The sequence below is a fragment of the Cibotium barometz genome, chromosome 25 (assembly GCF_041138505.1).
Source record: "Cibotium barometz isolate CiBa-2024 chromosome 25, ASM4113850v1, whole genome shotgun sequence".
Taxonomy (NCBI): domain Eukaryota; kingdom Viridiplantae; phylum Streptophyta; class Polypodiopsida; order Cyatheales; family Cibotiaceae; genus Cibotium; species Cibotium barometz.
The window spans coordinates 36,779,418-36,807,415 of record NC_141070.1 but is presented as its reverse complement, the minus strand read 5'-3'; the positions used below and the strand labels follow the sequence as shown (position 1 = coordinate 36,807,415).

At 45.4% G+C, this 27,998-nt stretch overlaps 1 protein-coding gene across 3 annotated transcripts in view; it reads right to left on the bottom strand.

Annotated features, from left to right (window-relative positions):
* Nucleotides 1-27,998, bottom strand: part of MCCA (methylcrotonyl-CoA carboxylase alpha chain) — an 85,408-nt gene that overhangs the window by 19,805 nt on the left and 37,605 nt on the right. For 2 of the 3 annotated variants that reach the window (XM_086819539.1, XM_086819541.1), the window contains exons 7-14: nt 18,080-18,172; nt 17,753-17,864; nt 17,069-17,173; nt 16,851-16,987; nt 16,440-16,662; nt 15,580-15,734; nt 15,326-15,448; nt 2,735-2,986 (exon numbers count right to left, since the gene is read on the bottom strand). In XM_086819539.1, coding sequence (XP_086675665.1) covers nt 2,735-2,986; nt 15,326-15,448; nt 15,580-15,734; nt 16,440-16,662; nt 16,851-16,987; nt 17,069-17,173; nt 17,753-17,864; nt 18,080-18,172 — 1,200 coding nt within the window. The remainder of the gene's footprint in view (nt 1-2,734; nt 2,987-15,325; nt 15,449-15,579; nt 15,735-16,439; nt 16,663-16,850; nt 16,988-17,068; nt 17,174-17,752; nt 17,865-18,079; nt 18,173-27,998) is intronic. The other variant, XM_086819540.1, reaches the window with a different exon arrangement.

The window sequence follows — 27,998 nt, the reverse complement described above, 5'->3', positions numbered from 1 at the left end:
TTCCTTAATTGCCCGTACTTGTTCTTTGATAACCTTGAGCTCTTCTATCATAGATGGCTGAATTTCACCGTCTTCAAGTCCACCATTTGCCTTGGCCTCTGCAAGCTCCCTCTGAAGAGCTGAAATTACGCCTTTGAGCGTGTTGACTTCCCCGTGAAGGTCTTTGACTTCCGCTAAGAGGTCCTCCTTCTCCTCTTTCCACCGCTTACCCTCATTGAATACCATTTGGAGAAAGTTGGCTTTCTCCTTCCACCATCCCTCCATCTCTGCCTTCCATTCCTTCATTTCCTTTTCCACATTTGTTATCCTCTTGTTTGTGACCATAAAGGTCGCCTTCATCGGGTTGCGCAAGGGGGAAGCCATGGAAGAAGCGAGAGAGAGAGAGAGTTATGCTGCTGCCTTGGGGGCCTGAGCAAGGGTGGGTGGGGAAAGGGGGCCGAGCGACCAGCCTAACGCATAGATAGACTGGCCATTGCCAGCAGAACTGTGCGGCAAGGCGAACTGGCGAGCAGAGCAGAGGCGAAATGAGAGAGGCGGGGCAGACAGGCGAAATGGGAAAAGGGGGGGCACACAGGCGAAATGGCGAGCAGAGCAGAGGCGAAATGAGAGAGGCGGGCAGACAGGCGAAATGGAAAAGGGCGGGGCACACAGGCGAAATGGCGGAGCAGAGCAGAGGACACAGGCGAAATGGAAAAGGACGGGCAGACAGGCGAGAGAGAGAGAGAGAGAGCGAGCAGAGCAGAGGCGAAATGAGAGAGGCGGGCAGACAGGCGAAATGAGAGAGAGAGAGAGAGAGAGATGGGAGGCACAAGCAGGCAGCGGGAGGGGAGAGTGAAGAGCGAAGGGGTCAGCGGGAGGGGTGGGCGCAGCGGGGGGGGGGGGGGGGGGGGGGGGGGGGGGGGGGGGGGGGGAGAGGAGAGCGAAGGGGGCAGCGGGAGGGGGGGCGCAGCGGGAGAGAGAGAGAGAGGGGGGGGGGCACAGGCAAGCAGCGAAGCGGGCAGCAGGAGGGGTGGAGAGAGAGAGAGAGAGAGCACTTGACATATGTGCAAGCCAAATATTACCTTTCAGACGAAAAAAATATACATGTACAGAATCTGTAATAGAAGATGCCTAAATGCTCTGAAACAAAGAAAATGACCTCTAACCTAGCAGATGCTACAAAAGCATTGTGATATATTAGTGGGTTCTGGACATATGCTACTCTGCCAAGGTTGCAAGCTCAGCTTAGTCAAAGGAATTGTATTATGAAGCTGGAGAATGATCTCATCTTTAAAGGGCCTAGATGGTGAACCCTCCATGTGTCCATGAACATATCCACGATCCTAATCTGCCCTGGCTGCTGACAGCACCGCTGGTGTCTCCTCTGGACATTTTGTGGCCTCCTCCGGATTATAGATGTGGCTCCATGAATCCTTGGTCTGCGGGATGCTGCAAGTTTCCGAGATGTCTTGAGACAAATAACACATGGGTGTGCCTCAATTTGAGCTATGAACAAGTATGCATGTGGGCTGGTGTCATCTGGCTTCCCCAATCTACATCGCTAAAAAGAAAGAATTTGAGTCAGGTTGCTGTCTGCTGCTGAAAAGTCACTCCCTGTGCCTACAAACGTCATGCACATAGAGATCCACACGTGACACATCTATTTGATAACTCTCCATAGAGGTGAAAAGACAACCCTAGCACTGGGTTCAAAAAGCAGTATTTTGTGCAAAATAACTGCTGATGGGCCTATATTTGGCAGGCTATTTTGCTCACCCAGAACTAAAGGAAATTTTGACTAATTTGTGCACCCTTTCTGGGGCTTCCTCAGGCCATTGGCTGCCCACTTGCTTCTTATCTTGCCTGCCCAAATTGATTGTAAACAACCTACCTCTAGAATTTTGTTATGTTGTTCCCCTTCCCTGTATCCTACCAGTTCCCATCTCCTATCTTTCCCTTTCTATTTCTTGACCGTCTCTCTCACGAGAGCAACCTACACTATATTTGTGCATTTCCACCGGTTCCCATCTCTTATCTTTTCCTTTCTATTTCTTGACCGTCTCTCTCAAAAACCAGTGCAGCCTACACTATACATGTGCATTTCCACTCTTATATTGTCGAGCCATGAATATTTACCATTCTCCTACTAAGCTCCCCTCTCACAGCTATGCTGCCAAGTTTGATTGCATGACACCTCCCCAACTCACCTTGCTAAAATTCCTTATAAGTAAGGTTCTAGCTAGGGTTGCATATCTGGTTTCCACTGCCATGAGGGTGCTCTTGTGTTCCTTTCAGCATCATTGCCTGCCCACACAGGAAGCTGTAGTTGAGCCTTTAGACCTGCCTTGTGCACATGGGGAGCAGAAACACCAGTCGTACAATGTAGTGGCTAAGAGGGCCTGTTTATATTCATAGTACCATGGAGTGGCAAGAGGAACTTGTCAACTGCAGCTGTGACACCAATACAAGAAGCTTCTTCCATATTGTGTTGCCATGAGAAACCCATCAACCTCTCTACCCCAGTAAAGTGCCCTTTTTGTAAGTAATCCTAAGTATTTATTTTGTCTAATAAAGGTTTATCAAAAGTTAAAATTTAAAATCATCAAAAGACTTCAAAATACCATGCCAACAGTTGTGGATGATTTCAAAAAAGTATTTACATGCTTGCATGTGCTAACGTCCACTTGTTCTCAGAAAAAATATATTCTTCAGTATTTGCAAAATAAATCCAAAGTTGAGCTTTGCAAGAGCATACCTCCATTTTCATTGCTTCCAAGATTAGTAGAGGATCTCCTTTCTTGACCTTTGCTCCATCTTCCACAAGTACCCTTACTAAACGACCAGCCATAGGAGCACTTACGCTGCCAGAAAGAGAGCTAATTCTCTTATGTGCTAGTTGAGCTCCTAATGATTCGAAATCAGGATTTTCTACATCAATTAATGGTTTCATGAGTAAGAATTCGTGGTGCTTGCCATCACACCAGATATCCACATAATCAGCAGAATCCTGCAAAAGAAAAGGCCAAAAACAAGTTCCAGAAGTTCTGGTATGGAAAGCCCTTAATACCAATTTCTTTTTTTTAACTTTTAACTTATCTGGAAAAAGACAATCAAGTAAAAGCTTAAAAGTCTGAGGCTGTGTTGTGTTATCTTTCGAGCTTCTTTGCATTTTGTTCAAATAACTCTCACCTTGTACCTGTGTCTCTCATTCCTTCACCCACCAGTAAATTTTTTAACATGGTGGTAGATGGTGGCAGTAAAGAACCTCCTCAACTTTATGAAAAAAAGCCTGGCCGCCCACACTCTAAAAGACCATGCACATATCCTCTACCATGTACTCTATGTATGCACCAAATTTTTCCAAATAATCCTTGTCTCAAAAAAGGGGAAAAAAGGAAGAAGAATTAGGACAACTTGAGTGAGGGGAAGGAGGAAGAGGAGGGGGCTGGTGGTGGTGTTGATTACCTTAATGCACTGAGCACTACAAATATGTCAAGCTGCAATTTTTATAACCATCTCCCATAGCGAATCCATGGAACACTGAAGTCCAACCTGTCCCTGTGATCAAATGTTGCCTCTTGAAGGCTTTATCTCCGCAAGTCACTTGGTTGTATTCATGTTTAGTGCCAGCAATGAGACAAAACATCTTCTGAGCAACTTGGCATGCCAAATGCAGTGCATTTTGCAAATTTACTGTCTCATGGGCAAGGTTTATAGAGGCCATGTTCCTACAGCTTGGATCAAACAGCCCTTAAACTCTCAAGCAGCTCCTACAAAATACACACACACAAAAACCAACATAGATATGGTGCCAGCAGCTCATCACGCCTATGACTCACTTATATCGGACATGCATGCCTAGGCATAACAGCACGTGGACAAGCTTTCCCATTTGCAGCCAGTAGCTTGGTAAGGTAAGAGGCAAGATATGGGCAGACTGGATCAGTTTTGGCAGCCTAAACGGTGCCTAGATGTGCCCAGGACATGTGCCCATGGATGGGACAGCTTCGGGGTACAATATGAATACGTTTAATGAAGCTTATGATGACGTTTTTGGACCTAAAAGGTGCTCGTCAACTTGAATCCGATCAGGGCATCAGCCAACCAGGTGCAACTATATAAAGGGTGTTGCATCTTCATTTAGGGCGTCATTTCTCAAGTGCTTGCAAGAAACATAGCTGGTGTGCATGCCCGAGGTAGACCTAGACCAAGAACACAAGGCAAAAGGAGAGGAGATCACAACCAGAAGAACCTTTTGAAGTCAACCTGTAGTTTCAACAAAGAACCTTTTGTATGCGTCATAGATAGGAATGTATGGATCGGATCTGAACCACTTTAAATATAGCTTGTTCAATAATATACAATAGATTAGGGTTACATCTCTTGTCTTTAAGTGTTTGCAAGTTACGTAAATAAGTGTTAATCTCCCTTGCTCAATGTTAATCAAGATCACACTTATGCACAGTATCAAAGCAGCTAGGGTCAATCATAGGTAGCATTTGTGCATGTGACAAAACTAGGGTTTGCATTTTTGTATAGGCAGCCAACTCCGGGTTTGGGTTTTTTCTTCTGCAATCAGCTTTCTGCCTGTGCATTAGGGTTCTATGCATCGGTCTTGCATGTAGCGTTAGTTTTGCATGCAGATTAGGTCTAGATAGGCAAGCTTCCCTTTTCCAACATGAACTCTACACCGATGGAGAAAGTTGATAAGAAGGGAGCTCAAGGAATACATTAATCGAGTCTCAGAGTGCTATGAGGATTGTGTTGAAGGAGCTAACGGCCATGGGGGTACCTTAGGAGGGAGCATTGGTAATTGCACGGAGTCGCTTAGGGTCGTGGAGCAGCACAAGACCGATCATTAATCCAAGTGAGGGAGAGCTTCCACGATAGGAGGAGCTCCTAGGTAACGCTATCACAGTTGGGGAAACTGCAGCAGAAAGGAACCATCGCCCAAGATGCAAGTGCACGAAACAAAACCAAAGCCAAAACACAATCAGCACAGCCAACAAGTAGATCTATCCAAGTCCTGAAGGAAGGAGGATGAGGCTACCCTACCAGTTCCCAAGGAGCTTCAGAAGAGTCTCTCCAAAACTGATGAGGAGGTTGAGAGTACAAAACTAGTAGGACTGCTATCGGAAACCAATCCAAAGAATTTAAAGACCAAGTCAAAGAGCTTGGAAATAGAACCAATGAGTTCTGTGTAGAGCCTAAGCTTATTAGAAGACTCTTGCGGGATTGGAGAAAAAGTGTATGGAGTACCCTAGTGCTCCAAACTTAGCAAGAGGGGATGTCACATGCATGCCCAAGAAGACAGCACCACATGGACATGCTTTCCCATTGCAACCAATACTAACCGGACATGCCAAGACATGCGCCCATGAACAAGACAGCTTTGGGGCACATTATAAACACGTTTTGTTGCATTCCCACCATAGCCACCGAGATGAGGGAGGAGAGGAGGGCTCTAATTCACCACTCAGCCGTAGAGGAATTGTGGATAAGCATCCACACTGCCGGGCTTATGTAGTGGCCTGCTTGCCCACACTTGCCCGGCCGGCCCCAGTCCTCCGACCCGGGTGCCTCACCCGGCAACCCCGGACACTCTCACCGATCGCTCTCCAGTGATCAGGCTCCATGTCCGGTCGAGCCCTACGGAGCTGATTACAAGCTGCATGACATTACCTCCCCCTTACGAAGAGTTTTCGTCCGCGAAGACAAACTGATGATAGTTTTTGGTAAACATACTCAAGCATTACACTTCTTTATCTCTGTCCTTCCACTTGACAAGTGCCTCTCAGTACACAATATGCCTCGTGTTCCAATCCCTAAATCCAAGAATCTTCTTGGGTTCATGTGGAAGAGACGACAGTTCAATAAGTTCCACCAAATTGTCAAGAGTAGCTATGTTATCCTGATGATCCAATGTTTTTCGTATTCTACTGACATGAAAAACAACATGTACTCCAGAGCTCTCCGACAACTTAAGTTTGTATGCTACACCACCAATCTTCTTAAGGATTTTAAACGGACCACAATATCTAGGAGAAAGCTTTTGACACTTTCCCGTCTTGAGAGTCTTTGACTTCGCAGGGACTTTCAAGAAAACAAAGTCACCCTCTTCAAAGATCACTTCTCTGCGGCTCTTGTCAGCATATGTTTTTGTACAATCTTGTGCACTATGAATGCTATCTCTTGCTGCTTTTAGCATATCTTGCATGTCCTCAAGGAAATCCTTGACAAAATGAATTTTCTCCTTCTCTAGCCCTACAGCTACAAGATGTCTCATACATCAACATGAACGGGCTAAATCCACTCGCTGAATATTGAACTATTATAAGCAAATTCCAACAGTGGCAGGTACTCCTTCCAATTTGATTGCTTTTTACCGACATATGCTCGAGGCATATCCTCTATGTTGGGTAGAAGGGCAGCTAGCCTGCACACACACACACACACACAACCTCAAGAACAGAGAAAACGTGAGAGTGCTGGAAAAGATGTACTCAATAATGATATAAAATAAAAGTACAAGTGAGTACTAAGAAGAGCCTAGGGCTAAGTGCCCAACACACATAAGTGTGTTCACACGGAAAAAAACCTATGTCCAGTCACAGGAAAAAGTGCCCGTGAGTAAGTTGGGTTCACACCTGAACTAGCCAGGAGTGTGGACATAACCAACAAACCTCCCTCAAGTGAATGGTGTGAACGGGTAGCAACAGGGTGATAAAGCTGTGAATGCTGCCCTGCACTATGCTCCACAGTATGAGTGAACTGTAGTGCCAATGGGAAAAGCAAGCACTATATGACACGGAAAAGGAGAATCCCCAATATCTTAGTGCTAATGCTAGAGCACAATAGTACATAAACGCATCACCTGAAATGCATGGCACAGATCATGTGGACATCAACTGCATCAAATCAAGAGGCATCTCATAATACCCCCCTGAAGGCAAGCATCCAAATGCCAAGCTGAACTACATGTAACCCACATCAATGCTTTGTAACTGCACCACTGATAAGCATAAGAAGAGGTAGCAGATATACGCATGTGTAGAGGCAATAGGATCCAGAAGTCATGCCTGTGAGACATGCAATGTAAGTTGCAAGAGGGAAACTCATCAATGGAGGATCCGATGACGAAAAATCAACAATGGTAGGGCTGATAGAAGTAAAAATTCAGCAATGGGAAATGCTGAAAATGGGGAGAAAAAGTGGGGGCTCTAGGTGGGCATCAGCCAATGCTATGAGAGGATAGGTAAACTCTCAGCGATGCCATGATCAGTGGCATGTATGGCAAGTGTAAAGATGCATAATCCCACAGTGAATAATATACATGTGACATGTCAAAACCATGAGAGCAAGCCAACATTGGCCAAGTGTGAAAGGGAATACAACACCGCCAAGGTATCCCAAGCACCCTTTGCTCCCTCATGCACACTGAAAAGCAAGCGCCTTCCTCAAATCTGGAGTTTTTCTCAATAATCGAGGCTCCGCCGGAAATAGCTCACTCGTGTACTTTTTAGGTCAGAAGGGAGCGCCTACTTGAAGATAGCCCAAATATTGTCCAAAATCCGTCTTTTGGCCGCCACATGTATTACAACTTATAAGTTGTCCGGCCACTTATAAGTGTGTGAACCTGCACCCATAATTATTAGTATGTGAAAACGTAAAGCTGTAAATTGGGTTTTTGGGGGCACTTACCACCTGCAAAACACATGTAGACCACCTGTCCGTCCCAAACAGATGTGCACATACACATCCACATGGGTGCCCCGGCGTCCCCGGCTCCATGGACAACGCAAGCAGAAATCTCACGCATTGTCCAGGCAAACAAGACAAGTCATCCAAAGGTAAAATCAAAGTCATGTTCACACATGAGTGCAACTAGACTAGAAGAAACACCCATTGCTCAGTTGTATCAGCTAAAATGTCCAGGGCTCATGATCCTTCCGGAACCTTCCCAAAACATAAATACAGAAGATCTCCAGGATAGCTAGTCCCAGGGAATTACATCATGTCAGGCTCCATGAGCCATGCATGTACACCATGTCAGGCCCCACAAGCCACCATGTCAGGCTACACCAGCCATACATGTATTGTCATGTCAGGCTCCATATGCCACACAGACACACCATGTCAGACTACACCAGCCAAACATGTATGTCATGTCCGGCTCCACATGCCACACATGAACAGTAGAAAAACAGAAGCTAAAAGGAATTTTGTGACAGCTCGACGAAGAGTTCTTCCCCCAGTACCCCCAGCACCTCGTGGACTACTTGGAAGCGATGAACCTGCCGCCAAGCTAAGCAAGAGGAAATGTCACATGCACCCTACACTGGAGTGCTATGTGACACACTGGCTCTACATCAGTGCATCATTCCTCAGTAGGAATTTACCTTTTTAGGAATATTTTCTCATGTGTCGCCCCATTGTTGAGCCCCAATCTGGGGACATGTCAAGCACGAGCTACATAGATCAGTCTCCACAGCCATAGAGAGTCTGCATGTGTCAGTCCTCTTACCCACCCGGAGAATCCATCAGATAAAGTCATGTAGAAGTCAACCCTAGCAATAGGTGTTCATTGCAATGTGAATAGATGCATCAATAAGCATTTAGGAGCTAAGTGCATGATAAAGCATGCCTATGGGCCAGCCACAGGCTACAAGCTTCACTTGACAGCCTGTGTGGGGTTGTTTACAGCCTATTGGACATAGGTTGCCTTTATAACATTAGGCGTACAAGGATGTCATGGTGGTGTGGTTATCTAGGACTTACAACTTTGTTCCTAGAGCCTTAGAGGCTAATACAATGATGCCATCTAAGTCTTTATTTGATGTCGATGAAGATGTACACCTTAATGATGGTGCACCCCACTCTTTATGCTTGCTTGACCTCTTGTAGTTGACATGCTTTAGACATACATGCCATTGCTTCCAACATGCTTTTCACCTTGACCATTCTCACACAATGATCAAAACAAGGCTGCCACCCTTGCTTAAGTGGTTTGCACATAGATGTTCCTTCAACATGCTTGATGCTTCCTGCATACCATACCTCCTCCATGGGCAATGAGGGCCTTCCTTCTTAGAGTAATGGTTATGAGGTAGATTTATATGGGAAAGGGAAAGGGAGAGTCTTACCACTTGCCTTATGGATTGGTCAAGGGTAGTGTCTACTCCATAATTACAACAAAAGTTTTTGTGCATGTTGGTTACATGATACCCATTAGGGTTTGAAGGTACAAGCTTAAATGAAAGTGAGTAAGTGGTTGAGGTAAATGCTCAAACCAATAAGGTACATCATTCTTGGCTCAAGAAGGAGAGGGCATGGCTCATAATGTTGCCTATGCCTCTTACAAAGACAATGCCAAGAGATGCTTAAAAACATGACAAACAACAAGGTAGAGCACTTAGTGATGCTATGCTCAACCTTACAACTCATCTTAGAAGATGAAAATGTTGAATATGCAGCGGAATAACATGCCTTGGGCTTGGGAAATGAGAGCATATGGCTTATGACATGCCTATGCCTCTTTTGAGTTTTTGTTGATGAAAAACCAGAAAACTTCAATCCTTTGCTTATGAGATGAAGACAATGGTTCATGGTTGCACCGTTTCTCCTTGGAAGCTTGCCAAGGTAAGCATAGAAGCGGGTTGACGATGAAGACTTATAATGTGGCACTATGGTGTGTGCCCGGCCTCCAATGTTGATGAAGAAGAGCCTCCTTAGTGTTAAAGACCTCCTCCTTTGATGGTTAAGACCACATTAGTGTTAAGCAACACTTTCTTTGATGATTAAGATCACCATTAGTGTTTAAAAAACACGATTAGTGCTTAAGAGCACATTTCTAGCGTCTAATGACACTTGTATTGGTGATTAGATTCACCATTAGTGTTTAATAACACTCTTAGTGTTTAAAAACACTTTGGAATAACTCTCTTTTGTTGGATTAGAAGCCTCATTAGTGTTAATCAACACTATTAGTGCTCATAAGCACACTTTGAAAGGCTTTGTGAACTTGAAGATGATGAGGAAGCTTGATGAGAATGAGGCTCATGAATACCTCATGTGGTTGGCCACCGCTTCAAAATCAAGAATAAGATCAGCAACAAGCCCTCACAAGATCACTTAGGTGATTAGAGGAAAGTGGAGAGGATTAGAGCAAGAAAAAGCATAATTATGAAGCTTTAATGGTGAGCTTCAATGGAGTTGAGAAAATGCTGCCTGGTTTTTTTCTTCCCACAGTCGATTCACGCCACCATTGGGGCTGAGGTTTGGGCTGTAGAACCTTGAGAGTGTGGGCTTCAAAAGCCCTAAGACTATGCAGCTTGTGGTCGCCTGTAGTAGGCGGCGAATTCATGTACGGACAGCTGCGCTGCAGAGAAAGTGCACCGACTTGCACACGCGGCAATGCCGCGATGGAAGACGCCTGATTCAGCTGATGAACAGTACGACCGCATGTGCCCGGATGTCCTCTACACTTCCTTGAAGAGCTCGGGAGGAGTTGCCTCCACGAGCTGCTAGAGCTCCTCCATTGCCAGGGGGTTCAGCTCCACAAGTGAAAGGATAAGGAAAATGACCTATTCTACACCACAAATGTGACCTACTCAACCAAAGCTCTAGATACCATGTTTAGAATTCGTGGTGCTCATGCTAGATCAAGTGTGTGGAGGAGAGGGACTCACAAAATACAAGAAAAATATGTTGCTTATTAAGTTGTTTATAAATACAACTAGGCCTTACTCAATACAAAATACCTCCTAGCTTCACCTTTAAATAGGTGAGCTAGTGGACCTTCAGTCCCATTCACACACACACCCTTCTCCTACCCTTTTACATGACCTTAGTCTTTTAATAATGTTATACTCATTGTAAGTTCTCCAAAGAATAATATAAGCAAATACTCCCTGCTTGTAGGGGGGGAGGGGGAGGCGGGAGCTTCAGTGGGTAAATTGGGACCCATTACTGTGTCGACTCTTATCTGCTTTCTCTCTCTTCTCTACTCTCTCTCTCTCTAAGTGGAATCGCACAAACTCGGGTATAAAGAAGGCTTTGTTGTGTGTATGCTGCAGTTGGGCATTCCATTGTTCCTCCATTGGCCAAGTCAACAGCTGATCTAGAACTTTCTTTGGTCAAGAGGTGACAGGTCACGGCAGGCCCGCGTGGGCCAAGGCGGCCTGGAAGAGTGCTTGTACAGCCACCTCTGCAGGGAGGCCTTGACCTCCTTGTTCCAGCACTACAAAGCAAAACCCTCCTTGGCAAGCTTATAGTTCGTGGTCTTCAGCCATGGGGGTTTTGGGGGGCGGCGGCGCGGGGGGGGGGGGGGGGGGGGGGGGGGGGGGCGCGGAGGGGGATTGCGGGGGTGTGTGTGGCGGGGGGCACAAGGAGCCTTGGAAGGACTTTCTCTTGAATTGCTTCTCCTCTCGGCTTCATCCCAGGGTGGCCCCTAGACTCCAGATGTGATGGTTTTTTTTCTGCTGCCCCCCTAGAGGAGTTCAGCACCTGCTTTCACTGGCAGGTTTGCAGCAGCCAGCCTCTTCCCCCCTTGGTGTGCACTCCACCCTACATTGATCCAAACCCCCAAACCAACCCCCCCACCCCCCCCCACACTCAAACCACCAAGGAGGACCAAGAGAGCCAACCATCTCCCAGAAAACTCTTTTCCACCTCCCCTCCGGATATCTGATTGGGACTCAATCTCATTTCTCTTGGGGCTGACTCCGCTCCGGACCCGCCCATACTCTGAGAACCTGGAGGTGCTTCCATCACCTTCCAAAGCAGGCCCAGCAGGAGCACCTCCAAGGCCTAAGAGGCACCTCAGCCATGTGCCTCGACATCCACTCAGCCATCCACTTCGACAGGCTCCTCCCTTCTGCTGACCCTCTGCACGACCCTCCAGTACGGGGGATTCCTCTCCTGATTATCGGCCTCGTGGGGGGTCTCTCTTTGGTCACTATGGAGGTTGGTCCCCACAGAACCCTCACCTGCTCTCAGCAGATCTTTTGATGGTGCTACCCCACTCCCCTCCAGAGAGTCCGTATCGTAGACCTCCACGAGAGGAAGTGGCACATCGACACACACACCCCCCCCCCCCCCCCCCACAAAAAAAAAAAAAAAACCCTGCATGTCTAGTGGGACCCCGGTGAGTGGAGCTACCGCCACACCCCATTGCTCCTCCCACAAATCCCCCCACTCCCTCCTTCAAGTACTCGGCCAGACCGAGGCGTCGGATTCTCCTGTGGTAGATTGATGGTACTACCCCCACTGCCTCCCCTCACTACCAGGCTCAGGGGATCGCGACCACCTTGCTTGAGGATTTCTGGCTGTGCCTTTGGAGCAGCTTGGACATTGGGGGACTTAGGGAAATTTCTTCAGAGAGGGACATTATCTTCTTCACAGAGACCCACCAGAGCCCAGAGAGAGAGCTGCCATGCATCTCAGGCTATGAGTGGGCATCCGCCTACCGAGAGGAGACACGCACATTGGTAGGGTACGCGGTTCTGGTAGAGTAGCGGTACTATTCAGGACACATCTACAGCCCTTGATCACCTTAGGCCGCAGGGACACAGAGGCATGCTTTATGTGGGTGAGGTTGCAGGTCACAATGGAGAGATGTATACACATTGCTGTATGTTACTCCCAACCTAGGAAGTCCCCATATGCTATTCTGGAGGAGGAGAGCAGTTTTATCCCCTCCATGCAGACATCAATGAGTTCTCACGCTTGGGCGAAGTTCTCCTTCCAGGGAACTTCAATGCCACGACTCGGAGTGAGCAGGCATCTGTATATGACCAGGAGGAGCCGACCATGGAAGAGAGAGACTCGGAGGAGATTGGCATTCAGCGAGCATCACAGGACAGAGGGGACATTACAGCATCAGGGAGAGAGTTCCTCATGCTGGGGACCACACATGGCTTAGCCATCTTCAACAGAATGTCCCGTTGGCCTTCCTCCGGAGCTCTCAAATGCTTCCCACATGGCGGACGCTCAAGTACAGTGGATTACCTGATGGGATCTCTGGCTTTAGCCACATCCATACATACCTTCACCATTCCCACCTGCCCCCTTAGAGCCAACCATGCCTCTCTCTCCTTTAGCCTCAGCTTTTCCTGACCATCCTCACCACCACCGCCCATCTCCCATTACACCCAGATTCACTTCCACCATGATGGGGACTCGACTTACTCCGACTATCTCTACTGACATCTAATATATGTAGACCCCAATCTCCCACTAGCCAACCTCACCTCTCAGCTCACCACAATCTTACACACCTCTGCCATAGCCGCATTTCCATCCACCAACCGATCTACCGCCAGACCCCCCACCAGCACCATGCCCCAGAACGATTGGTATGACGAGGAATGTCGCACAACACGTGAGCGTCTCTCATACACGAGGTTGCAACTGGCCAAATCCAAGAGCGAGATGCTCAAAGGATTAACCAATACACAACCAAATGTAAAAAACGAGCACATGTTAAGGGCCAATACCAAGGACTCATACCAATCTCTCAAAGGTGTGAACTGTACTGAGGGCTGGAAGAAAATCCGGGAGAAATGCCCACCCACACCCATCACATCTCCATCCATATGGCACTCATATGCACGATCCCATACTAAGTACCAAATCAGCCCCCCATCCCACCATCATCACATCCACGTCCTATCACATCCACCTTCTTCACATCCGACATGGTAGCCCGAGCCATCCGGAGATTCAAGAACGGTAGATCACAAGACCACGAGGGCCTCTTGGCAGACCATGCGGGGGAGACTCTGGCACCCCTCCTGGTGTTCAACAGGGCTCTTTCGGAAGGCTTCCCACCCACCTCGACAGCCCATATCATCACACCCATCTATAAAGCAGGAGATCCCATGGACCCCAACAACTACAAGACCATTATTATTGGCCGCACACTAGCCAAACTTTATGGGTCAATACTTGAGCTTGAGCTCAACACACTAGCAGAGAGACATAGCACAGAGCATCAGGGAGCATCAGGGCAGGCAGGCTTCCACAGGTCATTCTCTACTTTGGATCACATCTTCACCCTCCAAGCCATCATAGAAGAGGTGAGAGCACAACACCAACGGGTTTACTGTTGCTTTGTAGATTTCCGTAAAGCATTTGATACAGTGCCTCGAGCCAGACTACTGCAGAGACTCCAGGATTTCGGGGTACCATCAGACACGATTCGAGGGATCATGGCATTATACGAGTCGGTCATAGGGTGGCTGAGGTGCCCAAGAGGATTATCAGAGGAGATCTCCAGTACCATTGGAGTGAAGCAAGGATGCCCACTGTCCCCCACTCTCTTTGGCCTCTACATGGACAAGCTTTCGGCCTTCATTGATAGAGGAGGGGGAGGAGGCGTAGGGCATAGCCATCCCCTGGCAGAGACCATCTAATTCATGTGAATGGACCTCATACATACCCTCCAGAGCAATTGGAAGTGCCTTCAGGCGGCTCACAGGTCATACAGGAGCAGGCACCGATTTTCTCCGCATTTGGAGCTCAAGAGCTTTTATCACCCGAAATGACGGAGGCATCATTTAGCATTGCAGGCCCTGTGTGGCTTTTCTCCCTTCCACCCCCGATGTAATCTCCCTCTGAATGGAGCCAGCCATGGATGGAGCATCTCCTTCTTCTCATATATTATCTCCTTTATAGAGGGATAGTATCAGATCCTATGCAGAGGACCGAGGTACAGATTTCCCTACTAATAGAAGAACTTGGCAGACCCAGTCTGCTACACTGATTCTGCCTTCCAGGATCCACTTTCAATGATGCACCCCTCCTGAATTCAACCTCCTAAATCAGTTAAGACTACATGAATAAAACCAATATAAAGATGACTGAGTACCTGTTGCCATCTACAAAAAAAAAATGTGGATTCTGAAGGCTAAAGCTTACCTTAGAAGTACCTCTAAAATTATAAAGCATATAAGGTGTGTTGTAAACAGCATGCCTTAAATCAAGTTCAAGTATCTGCTCTAGCAAATGTTGGTTTTATGAAATACAGGCCAGAAATTGTCTCTCTTTATGGAAAGGGTACTTGGTTGAGCTAGCTGGACCCATCTCATCCAAACTCTTTGAGGCCTCTCAAAGTGCATTCAAGGCAGTTCCTGGTCCTTGCAGGAGAGAAAATACAGTTTCCTTCACACTTGGAGCCCTGGCCCCTTCTTGCCCAGCAATGAGGGCAGTATCTTCTGGAACTGCCGACCTTAGTGAGGCTATCCCCCCAAAGCACACCCACAATTACTGCATCATCTTTTGAACTTGTGCTGAACTATATCATAAACAGACAGTTCACAAAAGCACTTAAGAGAGGAAAATTGACCTTTTTGTAGAATGAAGCAGAGACGGAAATTGTTACTCCATCAACGGCTATTTTAAATCCATCAGATTCCATCAGTTGGTGCTCAATCCTCACTGTTACTGTGGTGTTATCACGTTCTTGTACCTAGATATGTATACGCATCTGGAACTTGTCATTGTTTTCAAGTGAGCTAAGAATAGCACACTCAGTTGCTTAAAAGCAGAGACTTCATATATAAATTACAAGGAAATCTGCTTTCCAGATGTAAACCCTACCTTTACCTCACAACTGCCATCTCTACAATATATCACCAGCATCTCCAACTCTCCATCTTGTCCACAGTCAAGTACTATACAGCGTTTAAGTTCATGATTCAAGCGAAACCCTGAGAGAGAAGCCCATCCTTTCCCACTCATGGTTCTGCTGGTCTCTGCACCAACATCAAAGGCTCCAGTAAAACTGACACATGCTAGAAATAGGCAGTGCATGCAAAAAAAGATCAATGGTTTAGAATGAACATATCGATGCAGGAGACATCGGAAGAGGTGGAAAATGAGATGTAAGACGAAATAAGCAGTCATCCAATATCATGAAGCGAGCTAAGAAGGTCTGATCCAAGGCTTAAGATGGGCCTAATGAACCCCTTGCTTTCAAACAGCTATAATAATGCTGGAAATATGCCAAAGTTCTCCCGGAATCATATGATGGACAAGGGAGAGGTATGCCAAGAACATATGTCACGGTACATACCACTTGGCAATGCTTGGACATAGAAGAGAACAATGCATTCTTGAGGATTAACAAGACATTTTGAATAGAAGCAGCACTAAAGGGCTTCACATGATCAGTATGTACACAGTTATTTCGGGGAAGGGTGGTTGTTCACTATGCAAAAACCTTTTATAGCACGTGCATTCAATGGGTATTTATAGAACACTTTATCTGTGAATTCTGGTCCTGTGAAATGACCCCTTTCTCTCAAAAGCAAACAATTCTTTTAAAAAAATGTGTAAAACTACCCCCCTGTAAATTAACATCTAAAATTATGTTTATAAATATTTTTATGTTGAACCCATGTTCTATCTAACATATTTTTTTATTGAACCACCCACATCACTTAGGTGTGATTTCTTACGTGAGTAAGCTTGAGATGCTCGCACTGTGTCCTTCATGGAAATACAACAGGCAGCCATAGCTGCACCGAGCTTTAAATCTCTTGATCTTTCTTCCTGTGTTACAGGAGCTAAAAGTGACGTTTTGTAGTGTTCAATGAAATGCGTCCCGACTTCTCCTGCTGAAAAAGCGTGATGCCGAGAAAGTGTCTCCAAAAAGCTGATATTTGTTGGGATGCCAGATATCTTTGCATAAAACACAACAGTTAGATGGCTATATAATGCAAGTCTTGTATAGGGGCAAACACGAGTTAAAAGGCTGTGTATGCAATGATGTATATAGGGAAACATGAGTTGAAATTAGAACATTTCGATGCACTACATAATGTAATATTATATATAGGCAAATATGAGTTCCAAAACTTGAAGGAGACCTGGAATTTTGAAAGGCAATCTTGCAGCTTTAGCAACGCTGCAGAGCGATCATGTCCCCAAACAACCAGTTTGGCAATCATAGGATCATAGTAGATTGATACAGAGTCTCCTTGCTGAACACCAGTCTCAACCCTGACTGATTGCACTCACAATACTAAGAAAGACAAAGAAAACAATCTAATCAGAAAAAATTAAATTTATGTGAAGGTTATCATACCAGTAGGAGAAACATCCGGTGGACAGTAGTGGTGCAGAACCCCAGCAGCAGGTAAAAAGCCGCTTTCGATATTCTCAGCATAGATTCGAGCCTCAAAAGAATGACCTTTGACAGTAAAGCTCAGTGAAACAATGAGAGATAAAAAACCATTGAAGAAAGACTTCAAACTTAACGTCTGTTTCCATAGTACATACAGATCCCAACAACAATGAACTTAATTCTAGTCAAATTTTTGCATAGTGGTTAAGGGCCTTTAGTGTGTGAACTATGCAAGTCTGCAAAGTCCTGATCCGGGATAAGTACGCTACTCTTTTTTATTAGGCTTACATACATGCATTCATGCATGCTTTTATATATTCACTACGTTGAGGTGATCTCCAAAAACACAGAACTTAATCTCATTGAATACATGTTATATCTCATACGCCATTAATTGACAAAGAAAGAAATTTCATAATCAATTATCTTGCAGCAATGAACATAAAGTACTGTACGATATGTAAGGACCAGAGAGTCAAGTAGGAGAATAATGTATGGAACTATAATATTAAGTACAGCCCCACATGTCTATGACTGTTCACTTTCCCTTTCAATATGAGACTTCTCAGTGTTTTTCTAAGGAGCCGCTCTTATCACAAAACCTTTTGCTTGATGTGAGCCTGATGTTTACACCAAAAACCTCACCTGAGATAGATAGTTCACTTTGTCTGCATGGAAGGGGCTCTCCACTAGCAACACGGATCTGCCACTCTACTAAATCCTGTCGTGTGACCATCTCTGTTACTGGGTGTTCAACCTGAATCACAATGCCATTCCCATGGATCATTAGATTTTATGATACTTTGAAAAGCTCGATTTCTCTACATATAGAAATTAAGAACATTAACACTACTTATAGATATATATTCATAAGTATGCAATCCTTTGTGTGTCTGTGCATGCATGCATGTGTGTAGATCTGTACTTTGCTGACTAGACAAAGAAGCTAGCAAGAACATTAAAAACGTGTACCTGAAGTCGAGTATTCATTTCCATAAAAAAGAACTCTTCAGATAAAGAATCAACAATAAACTCCACGGTCCCAGCACTATAATAACCTACTGCCTTTGAATAGCAAAGGTGGAAAAACAAGGAGCAGCAACAGGTAGAAAACACAATTAGCATTAATGGATTTATTTAAAAAGAAAATTTGTATGTACACATTTTTCTTCTTTTTTTGAAAAAGAGGAAAGGAAAAACAACTTGCATCCAAAAACATACCCTTTTTTTCAAAAACAAAATCTTCAGGTGTTAGTACACTTCGGAGTCGCGATGGGGCACCATTTTCTACTCTATTCAATCAGGATGACAGCAACTACAATCAACTGACCAGCTGCCAACATCCCATCACTGGAGGTACCATAGAGCCCATCAGGATGGTAGATCGCCCATCGAAAGACTAATTCATTGACACGACTCCTGAGTCTGTCGCGTGTGATTCCTGGAATTTAAGGCTCTATGGTGGCTACTCCATCTGTTGTCTTCATTGAAATCTAGGAGAGTGGTGAATTGATGCTGATACTTCTATGAAAATCTTTTCCTTTTTTGAGTACATCATCAAGAATGCTAGGTTATTTATGCTTATACCTGCATGAAGGATTCCTACCCTTGGACCACATTGGCAAAGTGATTTATGCTTATAGACATCTTCAGTGCATACAGCTGCTGGACACAGAGCCTTTTTACAAGGTGGCCAAAGATGATAAAGCCCCTTCACTGGCTAGAGCAACAACTGCAGATTTCAGATATATCAAGAGGAGTGTGGAGTTGCTACTCAGAGCTAGAGAGCTAACAGATGAAGCACAGTGGCACCCGGTTCGCGCACCGCCCAGGCAGTCCAGTTCGATACAAACGGTTCCGTTCCATTTAGGCAGTTTGGTTCCGGTTCAGTCGAATCCAGGCGACCGTTTTTTTCCCCTTTTTTGGCCGTTTTTTGACCGTTTTTCTCACCGTTTCTTGGGCATTTTGAGGCTTAAGCCTTTGGCCCTTTGCTTGCCTTTGCTTGCAATGTGCATGATGCATCATGTATCCTATATAATAGCCCCTGCCCCAACCCCATCCTCACAAGTGCTCATTGCTCGCAGCTCAACCCTCCCCTCACAAATGCTCATTGCTCAAGATCAATCCTCTCCCTTGAGCTTTCCTTAAAGGCTTAAGCCTCTCTCCTCTCTAGGCTCTCTCAAGCATCTCTCTCTTTCTCAAGTCTCCCCCTCCCTCTCCCTCTCTCTCCCTCTTCCTAAATTTATATGTTCTGGGTAAGTTGCAACTTCTCTAAGTTTTGCATCTGTGTGCATGTGTGTATAACAATATATATTTACTATTTATATTTTTTAGTATTTTTTAAATGGACCGTACCTCCATCGTATTTTTATTTTCAAAATTTAGCGGTGCGTTCCAAGACCGTATTTGAACGTACCATACCGAATCGAACTTTTCGTACCTGATAACTATGAGATGAAGTGGAACTATGCGAGAAGTTGGTTGGGATGCATCAGGGGCCCATTTGGGTGAGAGCAAAAAAAGAAAGGAAGAATCAGAAGATCAAGCTGGAAGGAAGCACACCCATGCGGATGTTCCTAAAAGAAATCAAGGTGGGAAGAGATTTGAGCCATTCATAATATGAGAAATAACTGCATTGCTTCATTCACAATGTGAGTGCTACATGTGCTTTATATAGCCTTTGGATCCAATCATGGATGACATCACTCATGATGTAGATGAGCTAGATGCTTCTCCTAAATATGCTCCATGACTCCTTTGATGTAGGGATGCCCCTTGACATGTGGATGGACATGTGGAGTGATGCTACATGCTTTGATTTGACCTTAGGATAACACTTCATCCTATGCACATTTCTAACACCCCCCTTAAGCCAAACTTGACACTCTAGTAAAAGTTTTGAGCCTAACATTATCCCCCCTTGATCCATTAGAGTCTCAACCATACAATAACAAGGTTTGAGTACTCTTCACAAACAACAAGGGAAGAAAACAACTAAGGCTTTTTTACCATACAAGAGTGGACAATGACAACCTTTTTACAAAGCATAGGAATCATCATCATCTCCAGGTCCAACAATATCGGAGACTTCTACAAAGTGATTTCCTTCAACAGTGTTGACCTTCTCTTTCTTCTTGTCCTTGTTGATGGTCGAGATCGCATAGGTACCTTCTTGGAAGTCTTTGATTTGTTTTTTTTTCTTCTTCTTGCAAAGAGTTTATCACACTTTCCAAAGAAGGAATAGGATCTTTCTCTTTAAACACAGTGACAAGTTGATCAAATTTTGAAGACATAGTCTTCAATAAGATGGCAACAGCATCTTCATTAGGTACAGGAGATTGGACATACACAAGTTGAGTCATAAGACTCTTTAACCTATTGATGAGTGAAGCCACTCCTTCATTTGCTTCTATTGTGAGCCCATAGAGTTGCATTTTAAGACTAATCTTAGAATGCGTTGCTTTAGCACCAAAAATTTTCTCAAGTGTTTCCCAAGCTTGAGCTGCAGTGTCAGCATCATCTATATAATGTATAAAAGCTTGTTCATCCGGTAGCTCTAGTGACAACTCCTTCTCCCTCTCCTTCTACTTGTGGTTTGACTAAGCTCCATAAGTTCTTTCTCATTAAATGCCCCTTCACCTTTGTTTGCCAGGTGTGAAACCCTATGCCATTGAACTTATCACAACACTTAGAATTAGAAGCCATGATTGATGTGGATGCCATACATAGGGAGGTCTTACCCCACTGAGAAGATATACTTGGGGCAATGTCTATAATCCCTTTACAAGAGGTGGCCTTTAAGCTTCATAACCACATACACACACATTATCTATGTGGATAGAGATGTGATAATGCTTAATCAAAGACCTTTTGTGCATGAGATAACATTATTATGATCATTAAAAAAAGATTAAGCAAAATCATTACCACCAAGCATTAAATGCTTATGTAGAAAAACTGCAGTAGAACCCCCCTCTGCAAATCAGCTTGGCACTAGAGATTGGCTCCGCCATTTTGCAAGCCCTTTTAGGGGAAGCTAGAGCACGTTGGGGCGCATGTGTGGCTCAGAGGAATTGTTACAATTCCTTTTGTGGAGAGAGAACAAGGCTCAGCAGCAGCCGCCTTCTCATAAATGATGACGATTTGGGGAAAACAACAATGTCGGGTCGTACAGCAGCGAATTTGTCAAATTGAAGCGATGGCGACCTGCAACCTGTGCAGAGGGAGATATCTTGTGAAGAAAACGTGCCACGATTTGCCCTGTGGAAGGCGGCGGAAGTCCTCCAATGCAGGTGGGTACTGTTTTGGAAAAGCCTATTTTGGCTCCACTAATGGTGGGTGATTAATAACTTAATTAATATGCTAAGTAACTAATGAATTAACTTAATGAGGGCCTTAGGAACATAATTGGCTCTGATACCATGAAATAAATCAAGGTGGGAAGAGATTTGAGCCATTCATAATATGAGAAATAACTGCATTGCTTCATTCACAATGTGAGTGCTACATGGGCTTTATATAGCCTTTGGATCCAGTCCTGGATGACATCACTGATGATGTAGATGAGCTAGATGCTTCTCCTAAATATGCTCCACGACTCCTTTGATGTAGGGATGTCCCTTGACATGTGGATGGACATGTGGAGTGATGCTACATACTTTGATTTGACCTTAGGATAACACTTCATCCTATGCACATTTGTTTTATGGCTAAGGGACAAGTTGGGCTTATATTTCTAACAGTTCCACTATGCACATCATATGGTTAAGGCCTTGCTGGAGCTGAAGGAATTAATCCTACAAGAAAACGAGGTACTGGCAACAGTGATGATAAATCAATTGCCACCTCCACAGCAAGTGCTCTATGCACTCGGACCTCATGATGACTGTTGATACCCCTTTGTCCTCCAACTAAGGAGTCATGGGCATCATGGAGAAGAGCGGAACACTTTTCCCAAATGACACATAGGCGGTTCTTGAAGAACAACCAACCGTTCGGGATGGAATAATGGCGCGGCTCAGAATTGAGGACCAAACTGTACTGGAGTACCAAACTCAGGGGAGTCGACGTATTGGTCTTTCATACTATCTAAGTCCTTTCCCATGATTTCGAGAATGGTAGATTCATGGACTGCCTAGATGCTGGCCTTTCGACTAAGAGCATCTGCAATAACTGGGTTATGCTTACCAGGGATATATTCAATCATTCCTCCAAACTGTTGGAAGAGTTGACTCCATGTGGCCTGTCGATCACTCCACTAGGCACTTGGCATAGTTTGAAGCCACTTAAGTACTTGGTGGTCTGTTTTCACTGTGAAAACCTATCCATAAAGGAAAGACTTCCAATGTTTGAGCGTTGTGATCACACCCAAAAGCTCTTTGTCATATACCGAATAATTCTTTTCGACGACATCCAACTTTCTACTGTAATATGCCACAAGTCTATTGTCCTGCTGGAGAACTACACCTATGGCTACATTGCTTGCATCGGTAATGACCTCGGAAGGTTCATCCCAAGATGCTAACTTTAATACAGGGGCTTCTGAGGCAGCACGGAATGCATCAAGCGCCTTGCCTGTAATTGAGACTTTCTGCTTGTTGCGAGTCTTCACCCCCTTGAGCAAGTCGGTAAGAGGTGCTCCAAGGTTGGAGAACTGATGGACATGGGTACTATAGGTCTGACAAAGACCTACGAATGAGCGGATTTCTTGGGCGGTCTTAGGAATGTCCCAATCTAAGATTTCCTGAACCTTTGATGGATCCAGTCTAATCCCATCGGAACCGATGATATAGCCCAAATACTGAACTTCCTTAACACCAAAGACAGACTTTTTGGCGTTTATGTAGAGCTCATTATCTCGCAAAAGTTGCACGACTTTCTCCACATCTTTCTCATGCTGCTCCGCAGTAGTATGTCATCAAGAAATATGAAAACACACTTTCCAATGTGGACTGCAAAAATCCTAGACATCATCTTATTGAAGGTTGCAGGTGAATTTGTAAGCCCAAAAGGCATGACTACGAACTCGTAGTTACCACGCTCTGTACGGAAAGCTATTTTTGGAATGTCAGCTTCGAAAATGCGAACCTGATGGTAACCACTCTTGAGGTCGATCTTAGTGAAAAATTTAGCACCGTCTAAACGCTCCAAAATGTACTCTATCCTTGGCATAGGAAACTTATTCTTGATAGTGAGTTTGTTTAATGCCCTACAATCTACACAAAGGCGTGCAGACTTGTCCTTCTTTTGGACAAATAGGATAGGTGCAGTAAATGGTGAGGAAGAAGGCCGAATAAATCCGGCTTGGAGAAGCTCAAATAACTGCTTTTCTAACTCGCCCTCTAAAGTCTTGGAAAGATGATAGGGAAACCTGCTAGGAGGATTTGATCCAAGGACCAAATCAATATGATGGTCCTCAGGGTGAGAGGGTGGGAGACTAGGCAGGAGATCGTCCCTAAGCATAATGTCCTGATGTCTGGACAGGAGCTCTGCTAACTGAGGGTACCATGCCCTATAATGTGACAGAAAAAACATCTATTTTCTAACTGATACTTCTTTTGCTCCTCTGGAATGCCTGCTTTAGCCTTTTCATCGAGGGTTCTCTTAGGCTTAGATTCTTTATCTTTCTTACCGCCTGAACTAGAGCTATTACTGCCGTCCTTAGCATCTTTAGAAGATGCGTTACCTTTCCCTAGCTGTGCAGTGGATTGCTGCTGCTAGGGTTTGGTACTGGACTGAGATGACTGCTTGGGCTTGCCTCCGTTCATTTTCATTTCTTCATTCTGAGCAAGAGTCAAAGCCCGATCATATATACTAGGTTCAAAGTTACGAACTGTGAACCGAATGTTAGAATCCAATCCACGAATGAATTGCTCCATCTTGGCCTGCGCAGATAGCCCTAACTGCTGTGCTAAAGTGATAACCTAGCCGGAAAACTGAAGCACTGGTGGGGATCTGTTCTGTCGTCTGAGTCCATAGAACTCATCTGCCAGACCGGTCATGTACTGAGGGAGGAGGAATCTGTTCTATCGTCTGAGTCCATAGAACTCATCTGCCAGACCGGTCATGTACTGAGGGAGGAGGAATCTGGTCTTCAGGTCATGGACAAAGGTATCCTAGCTAAAAGCTGTGACACCTGTGGTCTGGTCTGTATAAAGATTAGACCAATGCTGCCACCAAGTGACTGCCTCACTAGTGAGATGGGAAGCCGCTACGTGGACTCTATCCTGAGGATCGGTGATCATAGCTAATGGAAAACGGGTAGTAAATTGATGAATAAACTGATTTATTGCTAAATGATCACACTTACCATCATACTTATTGAAATTAAGTTGACTTCAAATGACGGTAGTTATGCTGGGGACTGCTAGCTGGTGGCACCTGACGCTAGGGATGTTGAAGAGAGGTGCCGGTATCTAAGATGGATGGCCTCCTTTTCCCTTTGGTGCTCAAGTAACATACGTTCTCGATCAAGCTCTCGTTGGTGCCCCGAGCGGCGAGTTCAACCTGACGCCGGTCTTCGTCGATCCTGTGTTGGGTTTCCTCATAGTCCCGTCTTTCTACTTTTTCTTGTTGCTTTCTAGCTTCTGCTTCTGCTTTTTCTTCTCTCCTTCGGGCCTCATCTTCTCTCCTTTGTTGTTCCATCTGAAAGAAGAGGGAGATGTAGTCGGGTGCTGCTGGAGGCGGAGGAGGACGTGCTGCTGCTGCCTCCAAGAGTTGGAGATGCTCCATGAGTAGCTGGTGTTCTGAGCTCTAAGAAGAGCTATGATGTCTACGGTAGACGGAAGAGCAAGGTCTCCTTCGGGGAAGACGTCTTCCGGCTGATGGGTACTCTCCTCTGTAGACATGATACTGAAGTCGGTGGTCATGCCGGAACGCAATCTGACCATCCAAGGATGCCCTCATGCTAGGATACGGTGTGTGTGGACAAGCTGAATCTAATACCAATGTAACATGCAGCGGAAGTCTTCGTATTGGAGGATCCTGTCACACAAATGCTCACAATGTCTTCTGTATCCTGAGTTTCGCGAGTTTAGCAATCCACTTTAATACTTCAAACTTTAGAGAGAGATGAGAAATGTACACCGTATGGGGTCCCGAATTACCCACTGAAGGGCCCCCTATCCCGTTTCCGAGATAGTATTTGCTTTATTATCTTTAAAGAGACTAACGGTGTGACTGACGATAAGCCAAACGCAAGACCTCTGAAGACCAAGTGTTGGGCTGAACTGTGCACTGCTGTAGAAGCACCAAAGATGCCCAATCTCGAGCCTATGCACTCTTCCCAATGGAACGAGGGAGGGATGCAAAGCTAAGGCTGAGACAGGGGCTGTTTGGGACTGCTCTAGACTATATATGAATGCTGTAAATGAATGTAAATGCTGCGTTTCACCTTCACCAAGAGGCTGGAGCAAAACGATGATATGTTGAATGCTGAAAACTGTATGGATTTAGAAAACGCAAGGCTGAATGCTGGCTGAATGCTGGCTGAATGCTGAACTGGTGCGTTTTACTGATGTAGATGGCTGAATGCTCATGCGGTTGAGGCGCCTGGGGCTGTAGGAAACAAACGCTGAAGAGAGGTGGCTAAAACTACAATCGCTTATGCTCCTGAGGCTGAGGATCACAAGCGCTTGATTGCTCTCTTGTTGAATATGATGAATGACTAAATGATTATGCAAAGCCTCTATTTATATAGGCAAGATGTGCTAGTCGGCTGGCTACAGTGCTGGGCGACTGCACATGAAACCGATCCCGTCAAGTGGGAATAGACTCCGTTGGACACCCACACGCGTAAATAGCACAACTTAAATATCACAATATGAATGGACAACTCAAGAACAACTGAAAACTGAAATGAAATGAAATGATGATCAATGGACACCAGCACTGGGGCCGGAATGGGCCGACCCCCCTCCTCAATATATGATATATTATTGGGAGTATTTAAGTGATACAATGCTCTATGGGTTCAATGAACCAGATGATGTCCATGTACAACTGAGATGAATACAGTTACCAAACAAGAGACTTGAAGTAGACGTTCGAAAAGGAGAGCGATCCACTTGAAGAAGTCTAATCTCTACGGTCCTACGCCTTCACTGGAATCCGCAGAGAGCGCCCCACTGGTGTTCCAGGACCACGCACAAACAGGCGCTCCCGTACTAACACCTAGCTCTCCCGATCTCGGCACCCATGGACCCTAGTTCTCCAGAAGCTTGGACTACCCGGCACCGAACGGGTGTTAGCAACGGAGAGTATCCCTTGTAAGATTTACACCAAAGACCTTTGCTTGAATCTCAATCCACTTACCTTATAAAATAATGAATATGGCCTTCAATAGTACTAGGCACCCACGTATGAAAGGAGCTTTATTACTGCTGTTGCTGCCAGCTTGAGAGATAGGGGATGGAGAGCCAGCAGCTGCCCAATAGTATGGGAAGTAATATTCGCCTGCAGTGAAGCCTGTATGCAGCCGCCTGCAAGGCAAGGGAGTGAAGTCCTGTGTGCAACCGCCTGCAAGGCAAGAGAGAAAGAAGACTTGCGCAGCCCCCCTGTGTGCAGCCGCCTGCAAAGCAAGGAGAAAGTGCACAGCCGCCTGTGCACAGTCATCTCGTTGTAGTCGCCAGCCGGTGAGAGAGGGTGGCCATGCACAGCCACCTATATGCAAGAGAAGGATCACGCCTGAACGATGGAGGGGACACACGTCGAACAGCTGGCCGGCCTACCTTATTTGCATGGAGGGCCAATTCCAAAGTTCCCAAGGGGGGGGGGGTGGGTAGGTGGCCATGCACCCACCCCCACACACATGATTAAGGGAGGGCTTTCCTCCCCACCATGGCCCATGTGTGGGTGCCCAAAGTGAGTGCCAACCCTACCAAAGGCACCAAGAGATATTGGGGAGACTGCCCACTCATTAATGAGTGTGAACCTGCAACCTTATAAAAACAAAGGTTAGAAATAATGCTATAAAATAAACAAATGCAATACACTTACCACCTGTTCACATGCAACAAAACTCGTCCGAAGGCAGAGCAAACTTCACGACTCACTGGCAGGCGCCCCCGCTCAGTAAGTGGCACGTCAAACAAGCAAACACAAGAATACAAGTCACGCGAAGACAGTTCCAAGCATGCAAACATGAATGCATGTGCAAACAATATCATGGACATATCTCCCGTTCATGGAACGAGTACTAAACATTCTTGTCAGGCACAATAATGGCACAACAGAAAGTATAAATCTCGGTCTTCCTATGGAGTGACAGTCCCATAGGTAAGACACAGATCCAGGCACGAGCCTCCCTATGGAGTAACAGTCCCATAGGCAAGACACGGCACAAATACTGGCTCTTCCATGGTGTGGCAATCCCATGGATAGAACACAGTCCAGGTCATACACGGGTGGCACCAGTCTGGCTCCCGTCCATGTTATGCAAAAAAAATACAGGCCCCTTCACATGAGACACCGGCCTGGAGATGGACCAAATGGTCGGCCAATTGGTGACATCCCCCCGGGCTTCTAAAGAGTTGTCCTCAACTAAAAAGCCTCAAGATATGCCTGCAACAGCTGTGGGTAGTCAACAAAATAATCCTCATTTACCCACTTTGCATCAATGGGCAAATAATTCTTGAAGTTCACAAGGTATCTCCTGGAAAGCTTTCCTGTAGGTAGCTTTCTCTCGTTGTGAAAGACAATCTATTCTGGCTGGAGGATTTCCTCAAGCTCATCAATCTCTGGCGGATCTTCTCTGACAGGCTCGTCAGGATCTGGCCCGACATATTTCTGCAAAAGACTCACATGAAATGCATTGTGAATCTTCCAATGACTAGGTAAAGCAAGCCTGTATGACACCTCATTGATCTTTTGAATCACCTTGAAGGGTCCATAA